The sequence below is a fragment of the Salvelinus alpinus genome, chromosome 12 (genome assembly GCF_045679555.1).
Source record: "Salvelinus alpinus chromosome 12, SLU_Salpinus.1, whole genome shotgun sequence".
Classification (NCBI taxonomy): Eukaryota; Metazoa; Chordata; class Actinopteri; order Salmoniformes; family Salmonidae; genus Salvelinus; species Salvelinus alpinus.
In genome coordinates, this window is record NC_092097.1 from 56895731 (window position 1) to 56914162 (window position 18432).

The window sequence follows — 18432 nt, forward strand, 5'->3', positions numbered from 1 at the left end:
ACACTGATCCTCAACTCAGGGGGGGGGGCCCCACAAGGGTGCGTCCTCAGTCCCTTCCTGTACTCCCTGTATACCCACGACTGCGTGGCCTCACACAGTTACAACTCCATTAAGTTCGCTTACAAGACGACAGTAGTAGGGGCCTGATTACCAACAACAACAAAAACTGTCTACAGGGAGGAGGTAGGCACTCTGACGGTGTGGTGCCAGGTAAACAACCTCTCCCTCAATGTCAGAAAAACAAAGGAGCGTGATTGTGGACTTCAGGACAAACCAGGCTGGGCATGCCCCCATTCTCATCAACGGGGTTGCTGTGGAGACGGCCAAAAACTTAAGTTCCTCTGCGTACACACCTCTGAATGAGCTGAACTGGTCAAACCCCATGGACACTGTGGTGAAGGCATGACAGTGACTCTTCAACTTAGGATACTGAAGAAATTCGTCATGTCCCTGAGGCCCCTCAGTGTTCTACAGGATCACCATCGAGATCATGCTGTCGGGGTGCAACACCGCCTGGTACGGCACCGCCGCGGACCGCAAGGTGCTACAGAGGGTGGTACGCTCACTGCCTGGCCTCCAAGGACACGAGAAGATCATCAGGGACCCGAGCCATGACCTGTTCTCCCCGCTTCCATCACTCAGACATGGGCAGTATAGCAGCATCATGGCAAAAACTGTCAGACTTAATTCTTTTATTTAACCTTTATTTAACTAGGCCGGTCACTTAAGAACAAATTATTATTTACAATTACGGCCTAGGAACACTGGTTTAACTGCCTTGTTCAGGGGCAGAATGACAGATTTTTACCTTGTCAGCTCGGGGATTCGATCTAGCAGCCTTTCGGTTACTGGCCCAACGCTCTAACCACTAGGCTACATGCTGGCCGATAGTTTTTTACCCCCAGACCATCAGGCTGCTGAATAGCCACCACAGCAAGAGGAACTGCCCCTCCTTACTTTCAGGCTATGCGCAAACCCCTCACCACACCCTGAGCCCTCCTTCCTGCCACCCCTTTACTAGCTAGGACTTTGCTGATAGCTTCTTCTTTGAGGGGAAGTGTACTTACTATGACTGACTGTGATATGTGGTTCTCCTACCTAGCTATCTTAAGAGGAATTCACTAAACTGTAAGTCGCTTTGGATAAGAGAATATTCTAAAAGGGTGTTTCACTACTCTGTTGTGTTTTAAAACCACGTTGTCGTTCTCATAATATCTAATTCTGTCTTCAACTTGGCTTTCTATACAAATCCTATTACAAAAGGAACTTTTTTGGGTCGTTTTCTCATTCTAAAAACTGCGATGGGGAGATTAATGCTACTGCTATTGGTGGATTTAGTGTTCCTGTGTCGGTCTCATAGGCTAAATAAAAACGGCCAATTTATTTAGTCAGGCAAGTCCATTATTCTGTTATTTTTGAATCGAATAACAGGTTGAATATCAATGCGTTTGCTTGGCCTAAATAAAATGTGTTGTTTTTTTAAGTGGTTCTATGTTAAGCCCTATATGTTGTCTATTATAATAGATTATATTTATTATAAGATTTGCAAATCTGGAGCTGGTTAACAATCCACTTAACAGTGCAGCATTAAGAGCCCAACAAACAAGAGTTGGGTCTCAGCCTTTATAGGGAAAATACAATCTGTGTGTGTGTGAGATCATAATGGGAACATAACAAGTGATAACTGCTGCTCAAGCTCGCCTCTGTTCTCTTCATATCTCCACACAGCTGTGTCCTTGAAAGATACGAAAAGAACAGGATGGACCAAAAACCCGTGGTCACTCTGAGGCTCTTTTGTCTTTGGCCGCGTGACCAAGTTACTCAGAAACAAGAGAGGAAAACACTGGCTTCTTTCTTACACGAGAGAAACAGTGGAAATGTACAGGTTTAAAGCTTATACAGCACATGTGTATAACAGAGTTTGTAGTTTTGCCACCATAATGTACAATTATATAAATTATGCAATTGTATAACATTGAGGTACTTAAAAAATTACAGTTTAATTGCTTGAAAAAGTCATTGAAATGGACTTGCCGATGTCTGTACGAACCCTCCTTAAAGGATGTACACAGTCTACAAAACATTAGGAACACCTTAATTCTGAGTTGCACCCCTTTTGCCATCAGAACAGCCTCAATTCGTCGGGCATGGGACTCTACAAGGTGTCGAAAGCATTCCATAGGGATACTGGCCCATGTTGACTCCAATGTTTCCCACAGTTGGCTGGATGTCCTTTGGGTGGTGGACTAATCTTGATACACAGGAGACTGTTGAGCGTGAAAAACCTAGCAGTGTTGCAGTTCTTGACAGTTCTTGCTCAAACTGCTGCGCCCGGCACCTACTACCATACCCCGTTCAAAGGCACTTAAATATTTTGTCTTGCCCATTCTACCTCTGAATGGAACACACATAATCCATGGCCCAATTGTCTCAAGGCTCAAAAATCCTTCTTTAACCTGTGTCCTCCCCTTCATCTACACTGATTTGAAGTGAATTTAACAAGTGACATCAATAAGGAATCATCACTTTCACCCCGGTCAGTCTGTGCATGGAAAGGTGTTCCTAATGTTTTGCCTACTCTGTGTATATATCCCTAGGCCTTTGTCGTTGTATGGGTGGAATTATGGGACATGAAGGTTGGGTTTGGATTAAAATTGTTAACAAAATCATGCCACCTTTTGCCAAGCTCCACGTGCAATTTGCCCCCTCTGCCTGCTTCCTTTCATTGAATGGAAGCTCCATTCTTCCATCGCCCCCCCCCCCCCAACACGTTCAACGGAAGGCAGATCGTGACCATGCCTCCACAGCCAAAGTTATATGGTTTGCATGCCCTGCCGAAGGATCCTGGGTATGTGGAATAGGTGGTTGGCGTTCGTCTGCACCAGTAACACTAGCTTTGTGTGCAACTTCCGGTGGTGGTGAGTATAACCAGAGATAATGACCTCCCTGGTATGACTTAGTTAACCAGCAATAACGTTATTGAACGTTATGTAGGTAGCTATCTTTTTAGATAAAACGGGGCAGGCTAGCTGACATTTTAGCTAACGTAAACCTAACTAGCTAGCCAGCTACCTCATTACAATTTAGTTAGGTTGTGTGCTCAACGGTTTGTGTATTGTCTAGATACTGCTGGTTTTGTAACGTTGTTATTTGATAATGCTAGCGATTTGCAAGCTATTTACAGGTTAGGTAGCTAGCTAGCTAACGTTAGCCTGCAAGTCCGATTTGCAAGTTAGTTCGTAGCTCATACAAGTGTAATGTCTAAGGCAAAACTAAATAATGGATGTAACTCTGGTAGTAGCAACCTCACCTCGGAGTATGACTAATACAGTGAATTTTGAGCATCAAACCGCAAAGTCGTCACCCACCTGACTCTAATCCCATCTGGAGGTACAGTCAGTCTATATCTGTAAAGCATGCAATTAGGGTTACCACAGCCACATTGTCAAAATTCGCTATAATGTAACAAATCATGAAGGGAAAAAAAGAAGTGCTTTTTCGGTCTTGATTTAAGGTTAGACATAAGGTTAGCATTGTGGTTAGGTTTAAAATCACATTTTAAGAATGTTTAGAAATGGGTGGGGTTTGTGGCTGTGGTAACTAGTGACGATTTAGAAATGGCTTTACCGAGGTTACTGCCCTGATGACAGACGGCTAGGTAAATTCCCCAGCCCAGCAGATACAAGCAGTAGTCATTTTGGTTGTAAAGTACATTATCAAAAAGCTTTGTCCTTTTCTAACAAAATGCAATTTAACCACTTGTCTATTGTATCACCCTGTCACAGGCCCTCCGTGTCAACACCACCTCATTAGATGAGGAAGTACATTGTATATGAGGATCGCCTGCTGCAGTTGTTGGAGAGAGGTCCAGTTTGCAGCCCAACATGCTGCAGTTGTTGGAGAGAGGTCCAGTTTGCAGCCCAACATGCTGCAGGGAGAAGACCAGCAAGGGGACCTGCTGCATTACGCAGACATACCCTTGCTGTAGATGTGTGGACTCGAGTCACATGGGCGGCAGGGTAGCCTAGTGGTTAGAGCGTTGGACTAGTAACCGAAAGGTTGCAAGTTCAAATCCCCGAGCTGGCAAGGTACAAATCTCTCATTCTGCCCCTGAACAGGCAGTTAACCCACTGTTCCTAGGCCGTCATTGTAAATAAGAATTTGTTCTTAACTGACTTGCCTTTAAAATTAAAAAATAATTTAAAAAATGACTTGGACTCGAGTCACAAATTTGATGACTTAAAACTCGACTTTATAGAAAATATAATGACTTGACTTGAAATGAAATGACTTGATGACTTGAAATTATCTGACCAGGTTTTGTAATGTTTTACCAAAAGTCTACGTGGTTACTCCAAGCCACCGGAGACAGTAGCCGCAGCATTGCACATTCAGCCCTCTGATTGGACCAGCAGACTGTCAATCAACACATTTCGGATGTGCTAGCCTAGTGAGAATGTTTTTTGGGGTCACCAGTGTGAAACTGAATGGGATTTATTTTATATGCTGTACATATTTTAATAGGCTATTAGCCTACCATTGTATTTTGTATTTATACCTTTACATATTCGATCTGGTAACTAACATAGACACTGCGGCATTGTACCAAATTCTTGTTTAAAAAAACAGCTTTGTGCTTCAGAACCAAAAAAGTTCCGCGTCTTGAATGTTGACCGATGACAATTCCTCAACATTGGCGCACATATCGACATTAGTGACCAGAAAGCGCTTGTTTTAATTTCCTCCGGTTTTGTCTGGCATAAACAAGTAGCCTACCTACGTAAATATTATGCATATACACAGTGTATCAATCTACTACGGAGGCATTTTTCCCCCCCCAGAACAATACTATTAGGATTCCTGGTTTATTTCATTGATCGTTTATACAGTGGGGAGAACAAGTATTTGATACACTGCCGATTTTGCAGATTTTCCTACTTACAAAGCATGTAGAGGTCTGTAATTTTTATCATAGGTACACTTCAACTGTGAGAGACGGAATCAAAAATCCAGAAAATCACATTGTATGATTTTTAAGTAATTAATTTGCATTTTATTGCATGACATAAGTATTTGATCACCTACCAACCAGTAAGAATTCCAGCTCTCACAGACCTGTTAGTTTTTCTTTAAGAAGCCCTCCTGTTCTCCACTCATTACCTGTATTAACTGCTCCTGTTTGAATTTGTTACCTGTATAAAAGACACCTATCCACACAATCAATCAGACTCCAACCTCTCCACAATGGCCAAGACCAGAGAGCTGTGACAGAGAGACCAGACAAGGCTGGGATCGGCTACATGACAATAGGCAAGCAGCTTGGTGAGAAGGCAACAACTGTTGGCGCAATTATTAGAAAATGGAAGAAGTTCAAGATGACGGTCAATCACCCTTGGTCTGAGAACTACACGGCAGGACCTGGTCAATGACCTGAAGAGAGCTGGGACCACAGTCTCAAAGAAAACCATTAGTAACACACTACGCCGTCATGGATTAAAATCCTGCAGCGCATGCAAGGTCCCCCTGCTCAAGCCAGCGCATGTCCAGGCCCGTCTGAAGTTTGCCAATGACCATCTGGATGATCCAGAGGAGGAATGGGAGAAGGTCATGTGGTCTGATGAGATTTTTGGTCTAAAATCCACTCGCCGTGTCTGGAGGAAGAAGGATGAGTACAACCCCAAGAACACCATCCCAACCGTGAAGCATGGAGGTGGAAACATCATTCTTTGGGGATGCTTTCCTGCAAAGGGGACAGGACGACTGCATCGTATTGAGGGGAGGATGGATGGGGCCATGTATCGCGAGATCTTGGCCAACAACCTCCTTCCCTCAGTAAGAGCATTGAAGATGGGTCGTGGCTGGGTCTTCCAGCATGACAACGACCCGAAACACACAGCCAGGGCAACTAAGGAGTGGCTCCGTAAGAAGCATCTCAAGGTCCTGGAGTGGCCTAGCCAGTCTCCAGACCTGAACCCAATAGAAAATCTTTGGAGGGAGCTGAAAGTCCGTATTGCCCAGCGACAGCCCCGAAACCTGAAGGATCTGGAGAAGGTCTGTATGGAGGAGTGGGCCACTGCTGCAGTGTGTGCAAACCTGGTCAAGAACTACAGGAAACGTATGATCTCTGTAATTGCAAACAAAGGTTTCTGAACCAAATATTAAGTTCTGCTTTTCTGATGTATCAAATACTTATGTCATGCAATAAAATGCAAATTAATTACTTAAAAATCATACAACGGTATAGGTATATAGCCCACCCAATTTACCTACCTCACCCCATACTGTTTTTATTTATTTACTGTTCTGCTCTTTTGCACACCAGTATCTCTACTTGCACATGATCATCTGATGATTTATCACTCCAGTGTTAATCTGCTAAATTGTAATTATTCGCTCCTATGGCCTATTTATTGCCTACCTCCTCATGCCTTTTGCACACATTGTATATAGATTCTCTTTTTTCTTTTCTTTTTCTTACTATGTTATTGACTTGTTTATTGTTTACTCCATGTGTAACTCTGTGTTGTTGTCTGTTCACACTGCTATGCTTTATCTTGGCCAGGTCGCAGTTGCAAATGAGAACTTGTTCTCAACTAGCCTACCTGGTTAAATAAAGGTGAAATAAAAATAATAATAAAAATTACAGACCTCTACATGCTTTGTAAGTTAAAAACCTGCAAAATCGGCAGTGTATCAAATACTTGTTCTCCCCACTGTATGTAAGAGTTATAGCTTCCGTTCCTCTCCTCGCCCCTACCTGGGCTCGACCTGGTGACCCTCTGCACACCGACATCAGCATCGAAGCATCGTTACCCATCGCTCCACAAAAGCCGCGGCCTTTGCAGAGCAAGGGGAACACAACTACTTCAAGGTCTCGAATGACGAGTGACATCACCGATTGAAACGCTATTAGCGCGCACCTCGCTAACTAGCTAGCACCTCGCTAACTAGCTAGCACCTCGCTAACTAGCTAGCCATTTCAAACCGGTTACATATACATTGAGATGGGCCTAGTTTGGATGGATTATAATAAGTGTTCATACCCCTTGATGTATTCCACATGTTGGTTACAGCCTGAATAAAAAAATGCATAAAGTATATATTTTCTCACCCATCTACACACATTTACCCCATAATGACAAAGTGGATTTTTTTTGTGTGTGACCGACCAGTATCTTTGATGTGCCAGCCTCTTTGCCTGCTCACCAGCGGGGAGAACATAATTTAGTCAGGTTTAGTCTGACCTGTTCAAACTTCAACAGAGGACATGTTTGTTTGTCAGATAGCATCGATGCTAACTTCCATTGGTCAAAGAACAGCGACTGTGTTCACAGATGGATCTATGGAGACATGCAGGAGGACGTCCGGACGGGCTTGATGTCTTGGAAATGAAAAGAAACCTGTCACTCTGCATTAAACTTTTAGTTGACATCTTTTACTTGCATTGTCTTTTTTAATTATTGAATTGTATCAGTCAATATGTGGAGGGAGAAACCCTGTGTATTCTGAACCAGGATCAGTCAATATGAGGAGGGAGAAACCCTGTGTATTCTGCACCAGGATCAGGTATCAGTCAGTATGGGGAGGGAGAAACCCTGTGTATTCTGCACCAGGATCAGGGATCAGTCAATATGGGGAGGGAGAAACCCTGTGTATTCTGAACCAGGATCAGGTATCAGTCAATATGGGGAGGGAGAAACCCTGTGTATTCTGCACCAGGATCAGTCAATATGGGAGGGAGAAACCCTGTGTATTCTGCACCAGGATCAGGTATCAGTCAGTATGGGGAGGGAGAAACCCTGTGTATTCTGCACCAGGATCAGTCAATATGGGAGGGAGAAATCCTGTGTATTCTGCACCAGGATCAGGTATCAGTCAGTATGGGGAGGGAGAAACCCTGTGTATTCTGCACCAGGATCAGTCAATATGGGAGGGAGAAACCCTGTGTATTCTGCACCAGGATCAGGTATCAGTCAGTATGGGGAGGGAGAAACCCTGTGTATTCTGCACCAGGATCAGGTATCAGTCAGTATGGGGAGGGAGAAACCCTGTGTATTCTGCACCAGGATCAGTCAATATGGGAGGGAGAAACCCTGTGTATTCTGCACCAGGATCAGGTATCAGTCAGTATGGGGAGGGAGAAACCCTGTGTATTCTGCACCAGGATCAGTCAATATGGGAGGGAGAAACCCTGTGTATTCTGCACCAGGATCAGGTATCAGTCAGTATGGGGAGGGAGAAACCCTGTGTATTCTGCACCAGGATCAGGTATCAGTCAGTATGGGGAGGGAGAAACCCTGTGTATTCTGTACCAGGATCAGTCAATATGGGGAGGGAGAAACCCTGTGTATTCTGGACCAGGATCAGTCAATATGGGGAGGGAGAAACCCTGTGTATTCTGCACCAGGATCAGGTATCAGTCAGTATGGGGAGGGAGAAACCCTGTGTATTCTGTACCAGGATCAGTCAATATGGGGAGGGAGAAACCCTGTGTATTCTGAACCAGGATCAGGTATCAGTCAATATGGGGAGGGAGAAACCCTGTGTATTCTGTACCAGGATCAGGTATCAGTCAGTATGGGGAGGGAGAAACCCTGTGTATTCTGTACCAGGATCAGGTATCAGTTAATATGGGGAGGGAGAAACCCTGTGTATTCTGTACCAGGATCAGGTATCAGTCAGTATGGGGAGGGAGAAACCCTGTGTATTCTGTACCAGGATCAGGTATCAGTCAATATGGGGAGGGAGAAACCCTGTGTATTCTGTACCAGGATCAGGTATCAGTCAGTATGGGGAGGGAGAAACCCTGTGTATTCTGCACCAGGATCAGGGATCAGTCAATATGGGGAGGGAGAAACCCTGTGTATTCTGCACCAGGATCAGGTATCAGTCAGTATGGGGAGGGAGAAACCCTGTGTATTCTGTACCAGGATCAGGTATCAGTCAATATGGGGAGGGAGAAACCCTGTGTATTCTGTACCAGGATCAGGTATCAGTCAATATGGGGAGGGAGAAACCCTGTGTATTCTGTACCAGGATCAGGTATCAGTCAATATGGGGAGGGAGAAACCCTGTGTATTCTGTACCAGGATCAGGTATCAGTCAGTATGGGGAGGGAGAAACCCTGTGTATTCTGGACCAGGATCAGTCAATATGGGAGGGAGAAACCCTGTGTATTCTGGACCAGGATCAGGTATCAGTCAGTATGGGGAGGGAGAAACCCTGTGTATTCTGTACCAGGATCAGGTATCAGTCAGTATGGGGAGGGAGAAACCCTGTGTATTCTGGACCAGGATCAGTCAATATGGGGAGGGAGAAACCCTGTGTATTCTGTACCAGGATCAGGTATCAGTCAGTATGGGGAGGGATAAACCCTGTGTATTCTGAACCAGGATCAGTCAATATGGGGAGGGAGAAACCCTGTGTATTCTGTACCAGGATCAGGTATCAGTCAGTATGGGGAGGGAGAAACCCTGTGTATTCTGAACCAGGATCAGTCAATATGGGGAGGGAGAAACCCTGTGTATTCTGGACCAGGATCAGTCAGTATGGGGAGGGAGAAACCCTGTGTATTCTGAACCAGGATCAGGTATCAGTCAGTATGGGGAGGGAGAAACCCTGTGTATTCTGTACCAGGATCAGGTATCAGTCAGTATGGGGAGGGAGAAACCCTGTGTATTCTGTACCAGGATCAGTCAATATGGGGAGGGAGAAACCCTGTGTATTCTGGACCAGGATCAGTCAGTATGGGGAGGGAGAAACCCTGTGTATTCTGAACCAGGATCAGGTATCAGTCAGTATGGGGAGGGAGAAACCCTGTGTATTCTGTACCAGGATCAGGTATCAGTCAGTATGGGGAGGGAGAAACCCTGTGTATTCTGTACCAGGATCAGTCAATATGGGGAGGGAGAAACCCTGTGTATTCTGGACCAGGATCAGTCAATATGGGGAGGGAGAAACCCTGTGTATTCTGAACCAGGATCAGGTATCAGTCAGTATGGGGAGGGAGAAACCCTGTGTATTCTGTACCAGGATCAGGTATCAGTCAGTATGGGGAGGGAGAAACCCTGTGTATTCTGTACCAGGATCAGGTATCAGTCAGTATGGGGAGGGAGAAACCCTGTGTATTCTGTACCAGGATCAGGTATCAGTCAGTATGGGGAGGGAGAAACCCTGTGTATTCTGTACCAGGATCAGGTATCAGTCAGTATGGGGAGGGAGAAACCCTGTGTATTCTGTACCAGGATCAGGGAACTACTGTTGTACAGTATCCGTATCGGCTGGGAATAACAATGAAAGATGAACATTGTTATATTAGCAGAACACTTCTTCTATGGTATTACGTAAAGGGTTGTTTATTCTACATGGACCTGTTACTACATTTGAACGTTATTTAAAAAACAACTTAGTTTAGAATATCTACATAAATTTAACAATTGCATTCTTCTCGTATTTCTCTGGAGGCTACTGACCCAAACCTTCCTCCGGCATCTTACCATACATCTGCCTGTAGGCATTGAACTTTGTTAGTAGTGATTGAGTGGAGAGGAAACAGCTGTGGGCAAGGTTCTGACAGATGGGTGTGTCTTGGTGGTGGCAAGGACACACCCACATCAAACCACACCCCCAAGCCACCTCACGTTTGGCTTCTGTCATGGCCGCCAGCATTTCTTGAAGAGCAAGCCTAAAAACGAGGCCAAGTCAGCGGGTGGAGTTCCCCTTTAAACCCCTCCTGTCATTACCATATGCAAGCACTAGACCAGGGCGAAGTCCCAATTTATCTCTCCTTCCACCCTAAGTTTGCAGTTGTTAACTTTTCCTTCACTGATTTGAAAGGAAATAACTGGTATAAAAAAAAATATGGTGTAATGTCCCACTAACCCATGCCTCCACCAATCCAATGCTTTTTAGATTTTGTGTGAAGTAGTGACTTGAGTGCACACTTCAGGAGAAATGAGATGTTATTGGGACGCACCTACTACTATAATAGAGAGGGACTGACTGTTTAGTATGTTGAGATACTCGATCGATTTAATTGATAGATTTCTATTCAAGAGGAAATTCTAGCAAAACTTGAGCTAGACTATTACTAAAATGTACAGCACTAGGATACGTGACGTAGAGTATCAAGGTTATGTCCTCCTGTCTGTTCCCAGGTGGGCATCCTGAACCGTCTGAGTGAGGAGAACGCAGACGAGTTTAACTTTGTGCGTTCCTACGAGTGTTTCCAACACAAAGGTCACACCTGCCTGGTGTTTGAGATGCTGGAGCAGAACCTGTACGACTTCCTGAAGCACAGCAAGTTCAGCCCCCTGCCACTACAACACATCAGACCCATACTGCAACAGGTGACAATACAATACAACTTTATTGATACAGAGACAATGTGACAATTATCTGGTGCTTATTCTGAATGAGTCATTTGTTACATATTTAACCTGTTACCTGACTATTACCTCACCATACACTGTACTCAAATAACTCTCCAAAACAATACAATTTGCATGTTACTTTACTTGATCTGTGTGTCAGCCTTAATGTGTGTTTGTGTCTTTAAATTGTCATTAAAGTCTTAGTAAAATGTTCCTTGAAAAGAGTAACCCTTTAGTGTGCATAGCTGTTTAACCCTTTAGTGTCCATAGCTGGCACACAGCTGTTTAACCCTTCAGTGTTACATCTATTTCCCCACCAGGTGGCGACGGCGCTGATGAAGCTGAAGTCTCTGGGTCTGATCCATGCTGACCTGAAGCCAGAGAACATCATGCTGGTGGATCCTCTCAGACAGCCCTACAGGGTCAAGGTCATCGACTTCGGCTCAGCCTCACACGTCTCCAAGGCTGTCTGCTCAACGTACCTGCAGTCACGATACTACAGGTAGATTCACCTGTTTTTACACCTCGTATTGGGGTTTTCTTTACAGGTGTGTGAGTGATACAGCATGTTTGCATCAGTGAGTAATAGCTGGTACAGGTATATCTAACATGATGACTGGTACAGGTGTATCTAACATGATGACTGGTACAGGTATATCTAACATGATGACTGGTACAGGTGTATCTAACATGATGACTGGTACAGGTATATCTAACATGATGACTGGTACAGGTGTATCTAACATGATGACTGGTACAGGTGTATCTAACATGATGACTGGTACAGGTGTATCTAACATGATGACTGGTACAGGTATATCTAACATGATGACTGGTACAGGTATATCTAACATGATGACTGGTACAGGTATATCTAACATGATGACTGGTACAGGTATATCTAACATGATGACTGGTACAGGTATATCTAACATGATGACTGGTACAGGTGTATCTAACATGATGACTGGTACAGGTGTATCTAACATGATGACTGGTACAGGTGTATCTAACATGATGACTGGTACAGGTATATCTAACATGATGACTGGTACAGGTATATCTAACATGATGACTGGTACAGGTGTATCTAACATGATGACTGGTACAGGTGTATCTAACATGATGACTGGTACAGGTATATCTAACATGATGACTGGTACAGGTGTATCTAACATGATGACTGGTACAGGTGTATCTAACATGATGACTGGTACAGGTATATCTAACATGATGACTGGTACAGGTGTATCTAACATGATGACTGGTACAGGTATATCTAACATGATGACTGGTACAGGTGTATCTAACATGATGACTGGTACAGGTATATCTAACATGATGACTGGTACAGGTGTATCTAACATGATGACTGGTACAGGTGTATCTAACATGATGACTGGTACAGGTATATCTAACATGATGACTGGTACAGGTGTATATAACATGATGACTGGTACAGGTGTATCTAACATGATGACTGGTACAGGTGTATCTAACATGATGACTGGTACAGGTGTATCTAACATGATGACTGGTACAGGTATATCTAACATGATGACTGGTACAGGTGTATCTAACATGATGACTGGTACAGGTGTATCTAACATGATGACTGGTACAGGTGTATCTAACATGATGACTGGTACAGGTGTATCTAACATGATGACTGGTACAGGTATATCTAACATGATGACTGGTACAGGTATATCTAAAATGATGAAACATGATGACTGGTACAGGTATATCTAACATGATGACTGGTACAGGTATATCTAACATGATGACTGGTACAGGTGTATCTAACATGATGACTGGTACAGGTGTATCTAACATGATGACTGGTACAGGTGTATCTAACATGATGACTGGTACAGGTGTATCTAACATGATGACTGGTACAGGTATATCTAACATGATGACTGGTACAGGTGTATCTAACATGATGACTGGTACAGGAATATCCTACATGATGACTGGTACAGGTGTATCTAACATGATGACTGGTACAGGTGTATCTAACATGATGACTGGTACAGGTATATCTAACATGATGACTGGTACAGGTGTATATAACATGATGACTGGTACAGGTGTATCTAACATGATGACTGGTACGTATATAACATGATGACTGGTACAGGTGTATCTAACATGATGACTGGTACAGGTATATCTAACATGATGACTGGTACAGGTATATCTAACATGATGACTGGTACAGGTATATCTAACATGATGACTGGTACAGGTATATCTAACATGATGACTGGTACAGGTGTATCTAACATGATGACTGGTACAGGTGTATCTAACATGATGACTGGTACAGGTGTATCTAACATGATGACTGGTACAGGTGTATCTAACATGATGACTGGTACAGGTGTATCTAACATGATGACTGGTACAGGTGTATCTAACATGATGACTGGTACAGGTGTATCTAACATGATGTCTGGTACAGGTGTATCTAACATGATGACTGGTACAGGTGTATCTAACATGATGACTGGTACAGGTGTATCTAACATGATGACTGGTACAGGTGTATCTAACATGATGACTGGTACAGGTGTATCTAACATGATGACTGGTACAGGTGTATCTAACATGATGACTGGTACAGGTGTATCTAACATGATGACTGGTACAGGTGTATCTAACATGATGACTGTTACAGGTGTATCTAACATGATGACTGGTACAGGTGTATCTAACATGATGACTGGTACAGGTGTATCTAACATGATGACTGGTACAGGTATATCTAACATGATGACTGGTACAGGTGTATCTAACATGATGACTGGTACAGGTGTATCTAACATGATGACTGGTACAGGTATATCTAACATGATGACTGGTACAGGTATATCTAACATGATGACTGGTACAGGTATATCTAACATGATGACTGGTACAGGTATATCTAACATGATGACTGGTACAGGTGTATCTAACATGATGACTGGTACAGGTGTATCTAACATGATGACTGGTACAGGTGTATATAACATGATGACTGGTACAGGTATATCTAACATGATGACTGGTACAGGTGTATCTAACATGATGACTGGTACAGGTGTATCTAACATGATGACTGGTACAGGTGTATCTAACATGATGACTGGTACAGGTATATCTAACATGATGACTGGTACAGGTGTATATAACATGATGACTGGTACAGGTGTATCTAACATGATGACTGGTACAGGTGTATCTAACATGATGACTGGTACAGGTGTATCTAACATGATGACTGGTACAGGTATATCTAACATGATGACTGGTACAGGTGTATCTAACATGATGACTGGTACAGGTGTATCTAACATGATGACTGGTACAGGTGTATCTAACATGATGACTGGTACAGGTGTATCTAACATGATGACTGGTACAGGTGTATCTAACATGATGACTGGTACAGGTGTATCTAACATGATGACTGGTACAGGTATATCTAACATGATGACTGGTACAGGTATATCTAACATGATGACTGGTACAGGTGTATCTAACATGATGACTGGTACAGGTATATCTAACATGATGACTGGTACAGGTATATCTAACATGATGACTGGTACAGGTGTATCTAACATGGTGACTGGTACAGGTGTATCTAACATGATGACTGGTACAGGTGTATCTAACATGATGACTGGTACAGGTGTATCTAACATGATGACTGGTACAGGTATATCTAACATGATGACTGGTATGACTGGTACAGGTATATCTAACATGATGACTGGTACAGGTGTATCAGACATTACAAGTAAGTAATTCCATCCACAGGTGAGAATCTGAGACTTCGGAGAAAAAACAAGCGGTTATTTCACAACAGTAGAACACTTTCCCAATGTACTGCTTACTACTAAGTGTGCGAGCATGTTATCATGTGTTGTTGTTGACGTGTTATTGTTTTCTCAGGGCTCCAGAGATCATCCTGGGTCTGCCGTTCTGTGAGGCTATAGATATGTGGTCTCTAGGCTGCGTTATAGCCGAGCTGTTCCTGGGGTGGCCCCTGTACCCCGGGGCCTCGGAGTACGACCAGGTAGGAACCACACACACACACACACACACCAAGACACGAAAACATTATTTTTTTTATCTGAAACTGTTTTAATGGATTCTAACATGTCCCCTCCTCTCCTCCTCCACTAGATCCGGTACATCTCTCAGACCCAGGGTCTGCCTGCAGAGTACCTGCTTAGTGCCGGCACCAAGACAAGCCGCTTCTTCAAGAGAGGACCTGACTCCAGCTACCCCGTCTGGAGAATCAAGGTATCGACTCTTTTCCAGAACACGACACACTGACGTCACGCACGGATGCGTGCCATCACTCTCCTTCTTGGTCAAATAGCTCTTACACATCCCCGGAGGTGTGTTTTGGGTTATTGTCCTGTTGAAAAACAAATGATAGTCCCACTAAGCGTAAACCAGATGGGATGGCGTATCACTGCAGAATGCTGTGGTAGCCATGCTGGTTAAGTGTGCCTTGAATTATAAATAAATCACCAACAGTGTCACCAGCAAAGCACCATCACACCTCCTCCTCCATGCTTCACGGTGGGAACCACACATGCAGAGATCATCCGTTCACCTACTCTGCGTCTCACAGAGACACAGCTGTTGGAACCATAAATCTCAAAGTTGGACTCATCAGACCAAAGGACAGATTTCCACCGGTCTAATGTCTATTGCTCGTGTTTCTTGGCCCAAGCAAGTCTCTTCTTCTTATTGGTGTCCTTTAGTAGTGGTTTCTTTGCAGCAATTCGACCATGAAAAAAAAAAAAAAAAAAAAAATATATATATATATATATATACCCCTCTGGATGGTCAAGGTATTACAGTACACCTGACTCCATCTATCCTCTCTGGATGATCAAGGTGTTACAGTACACCTGACTCCATCTATCCTCTCTGGATGGTCAAGGTATTACAGTACACCTGACTCCATCTATCCTCTCTGGATGATCAAGGTATTACAGTACACCTGACTCCATCTATCCTCTCTGGATGATCAAGGTATTACAGTACACCTGACTCCATCTATCCTCTCTGGATGATCAAGGTGTTACAGTACACCTGACTCCATCTATCCTCTCTGGATGGTCAAGGTGTTACAGTACACCTGACTCCATCTATCCTCTCTGGATGATCAAGGTGTTACAGTACACCTGACTCCATCTATCCTCTCTGGATGATCAAGGTATTACAGTACACCTGACTCCATCTATCCTCTCTGGATGATCAAGGTGTTACAGTACACCTGACTCCATCTATCCTCTCTGGATGATCAAGGTGTTACAGTACACCTGACTCCATCTATCCTCTCTGGATGATCAAGGTATTACAGTACACCTGACTCCATCTATCCTCTCTGGATGATCAAGGTATTACAGTACACCTGACTCCATCTATCCTCTCTGGATGATCAAGGTGTTACAGTACACCTGACTCCATCTATCCTCTCTGGATGATCAAGGTGTTACAGTACACCTGACTCCATCTATCCTCTCTGGATGATCAAGGTATTACAGTACACCTGACTCCATCTATCCTCTCTGGATGATCAAGGTAATTACAGTACACCTGACTCCATCTATCCTCTCTGGATGATCAAGGTGTTACAGTACACCTGACTCCATCTATCCCCTCAACAGTAGTGCACTACAGAGCCCTGGTCAACAGTAGTGCACTACAGAGCCCTGGTCAACAGTAGTGCACTATATTGGGAATAGGTTACCATTTTGGACGCTCACCTAGTTGTTCCTGCCAGAATCAGCACATGGATCTCAACACACTGCTGTGAACAGGGCTTTCAGTGGGGTTCGTGGGCAGATAGAAACTTACGTTTTTCCAAGGCACTTCATTATTAGTTTAATTAAGTAATTAATTATTAATTATTAATTAATTATTTATTAACTATTTTGGTGATAACAACAAGTGTAACATTCCTGATGTGTCTGTTCAATAGGCCCCTTCGGACCACGAGGCTGAGATGGGCATCAAGTCGAAGGAGGCCCGTAAATACATCTTCAACTGTCTGGACGACATGATGCAGGTAGGTTCGCTATATGACGTCATCTAGTATGTCACATTTATGTTTATAAACCCCCTTTTCACATCCGCCATTTTGTTTTACTTAACCTTTATTTAACCAGGTTAGTCTCGTTGAGATAAAAAAATATATATATTTTTTTTTATCACGAGAAACTTAAGGGGTAAACCCTCTCTGGGATAGCGGGACGCTTGCATCCCAACAGCCTGTTAAAATGTAGAGCGCCAGATTCAAAAAAAAATCTATAAAATCAAACTTTATTAAATTTTTTTATTTTATTTCACCTTTATTTAACCAGGTAGGCAAATTGAGAACACGTTCTCATTTACAATTGCGACCTGGCCAAGATAAAGCAAAGCAGTTCAACACATACAACAACACATAGTTACACATGGAGTAAAACAAACATACAGTCAATAATACAGTGAAAATAAGTCTATATACAATATGAGCAAGTGAGGTGAGATAAGGGAGGTGAAGGCAAACAAAATATATATATAAATAAATAAATAAATATATAAAAAGGCCATGGTGGCGAAGTAAATACAATATAGCAAGTAAAATTACACATATAAGATACCAAATTAAAGCTACACTCGTTGTGAATCCAGCCAACATGTCAGATTTCAAAAAGGCTTTTCGGCGAAAGCATAAGATGCTATTATCTGATGATAGTACAAAGGCTACACTCTCTTTGTTGACAATTTCAACCATGCCGGCGCTACTCAAAACGCACATATAAAATATAAAACATGCATTACCTTTGACGAGATTCTTTTGTTGGCACTCCAATATGTCCCATAAACATCACAAATGGTCCTTTAGTTCGATTAATTCCGTCCATATATATCCAAATTGTCCATTTATTTGGCGCCGTTGTACCAGGAAAAACAGCGTTCAATTTGCGCAAAATCACGACAAAATATCAAAAAAATTACCTCTAAACTTTGCCAAAACATTTCAAAGTACTTTTGTAATACA

General features: G+C 43.2%; 1 protein-coding gene across 4 annotated transcripts in view; it reads left to right on the forward strand.

Moving 5' to 3' along the window:
- LOC139536400 (homeodomain-interacting protein kinase 1-like) overlaps positions 1 to 18432 on the forward strand; it is a 51366-nt gene that overhangs the window by 5919 nt on the left and 27015 nt on the right. For all 4 annotated transcript variants that reach the window (XM_071336906.1, XM_071336905.1, XM_071336908.1 and 1 more), the window contains exons 3-7: positions 11157 to 11348; positions 11693 to 11874; positions 15318 to 15441; positions 15552 to 15671; positions 17368 to 17454. In XM_071336906.1, the coding sequence (XP_071193007.1) occupies positions 11157 to 11348; positions 11693 to 11874; positions 15318 to 15441; positions 15552 to 15671; positions 17368 to 17454 (705 nt within the window). The remainder of the gene's footprint in view (positions 1 to 11156; positions 11349 to 11692; positions 11875 to 15317; positions 15442 to 15551; positions 15672 to 17367; positions 17455 to 18432) is intronic.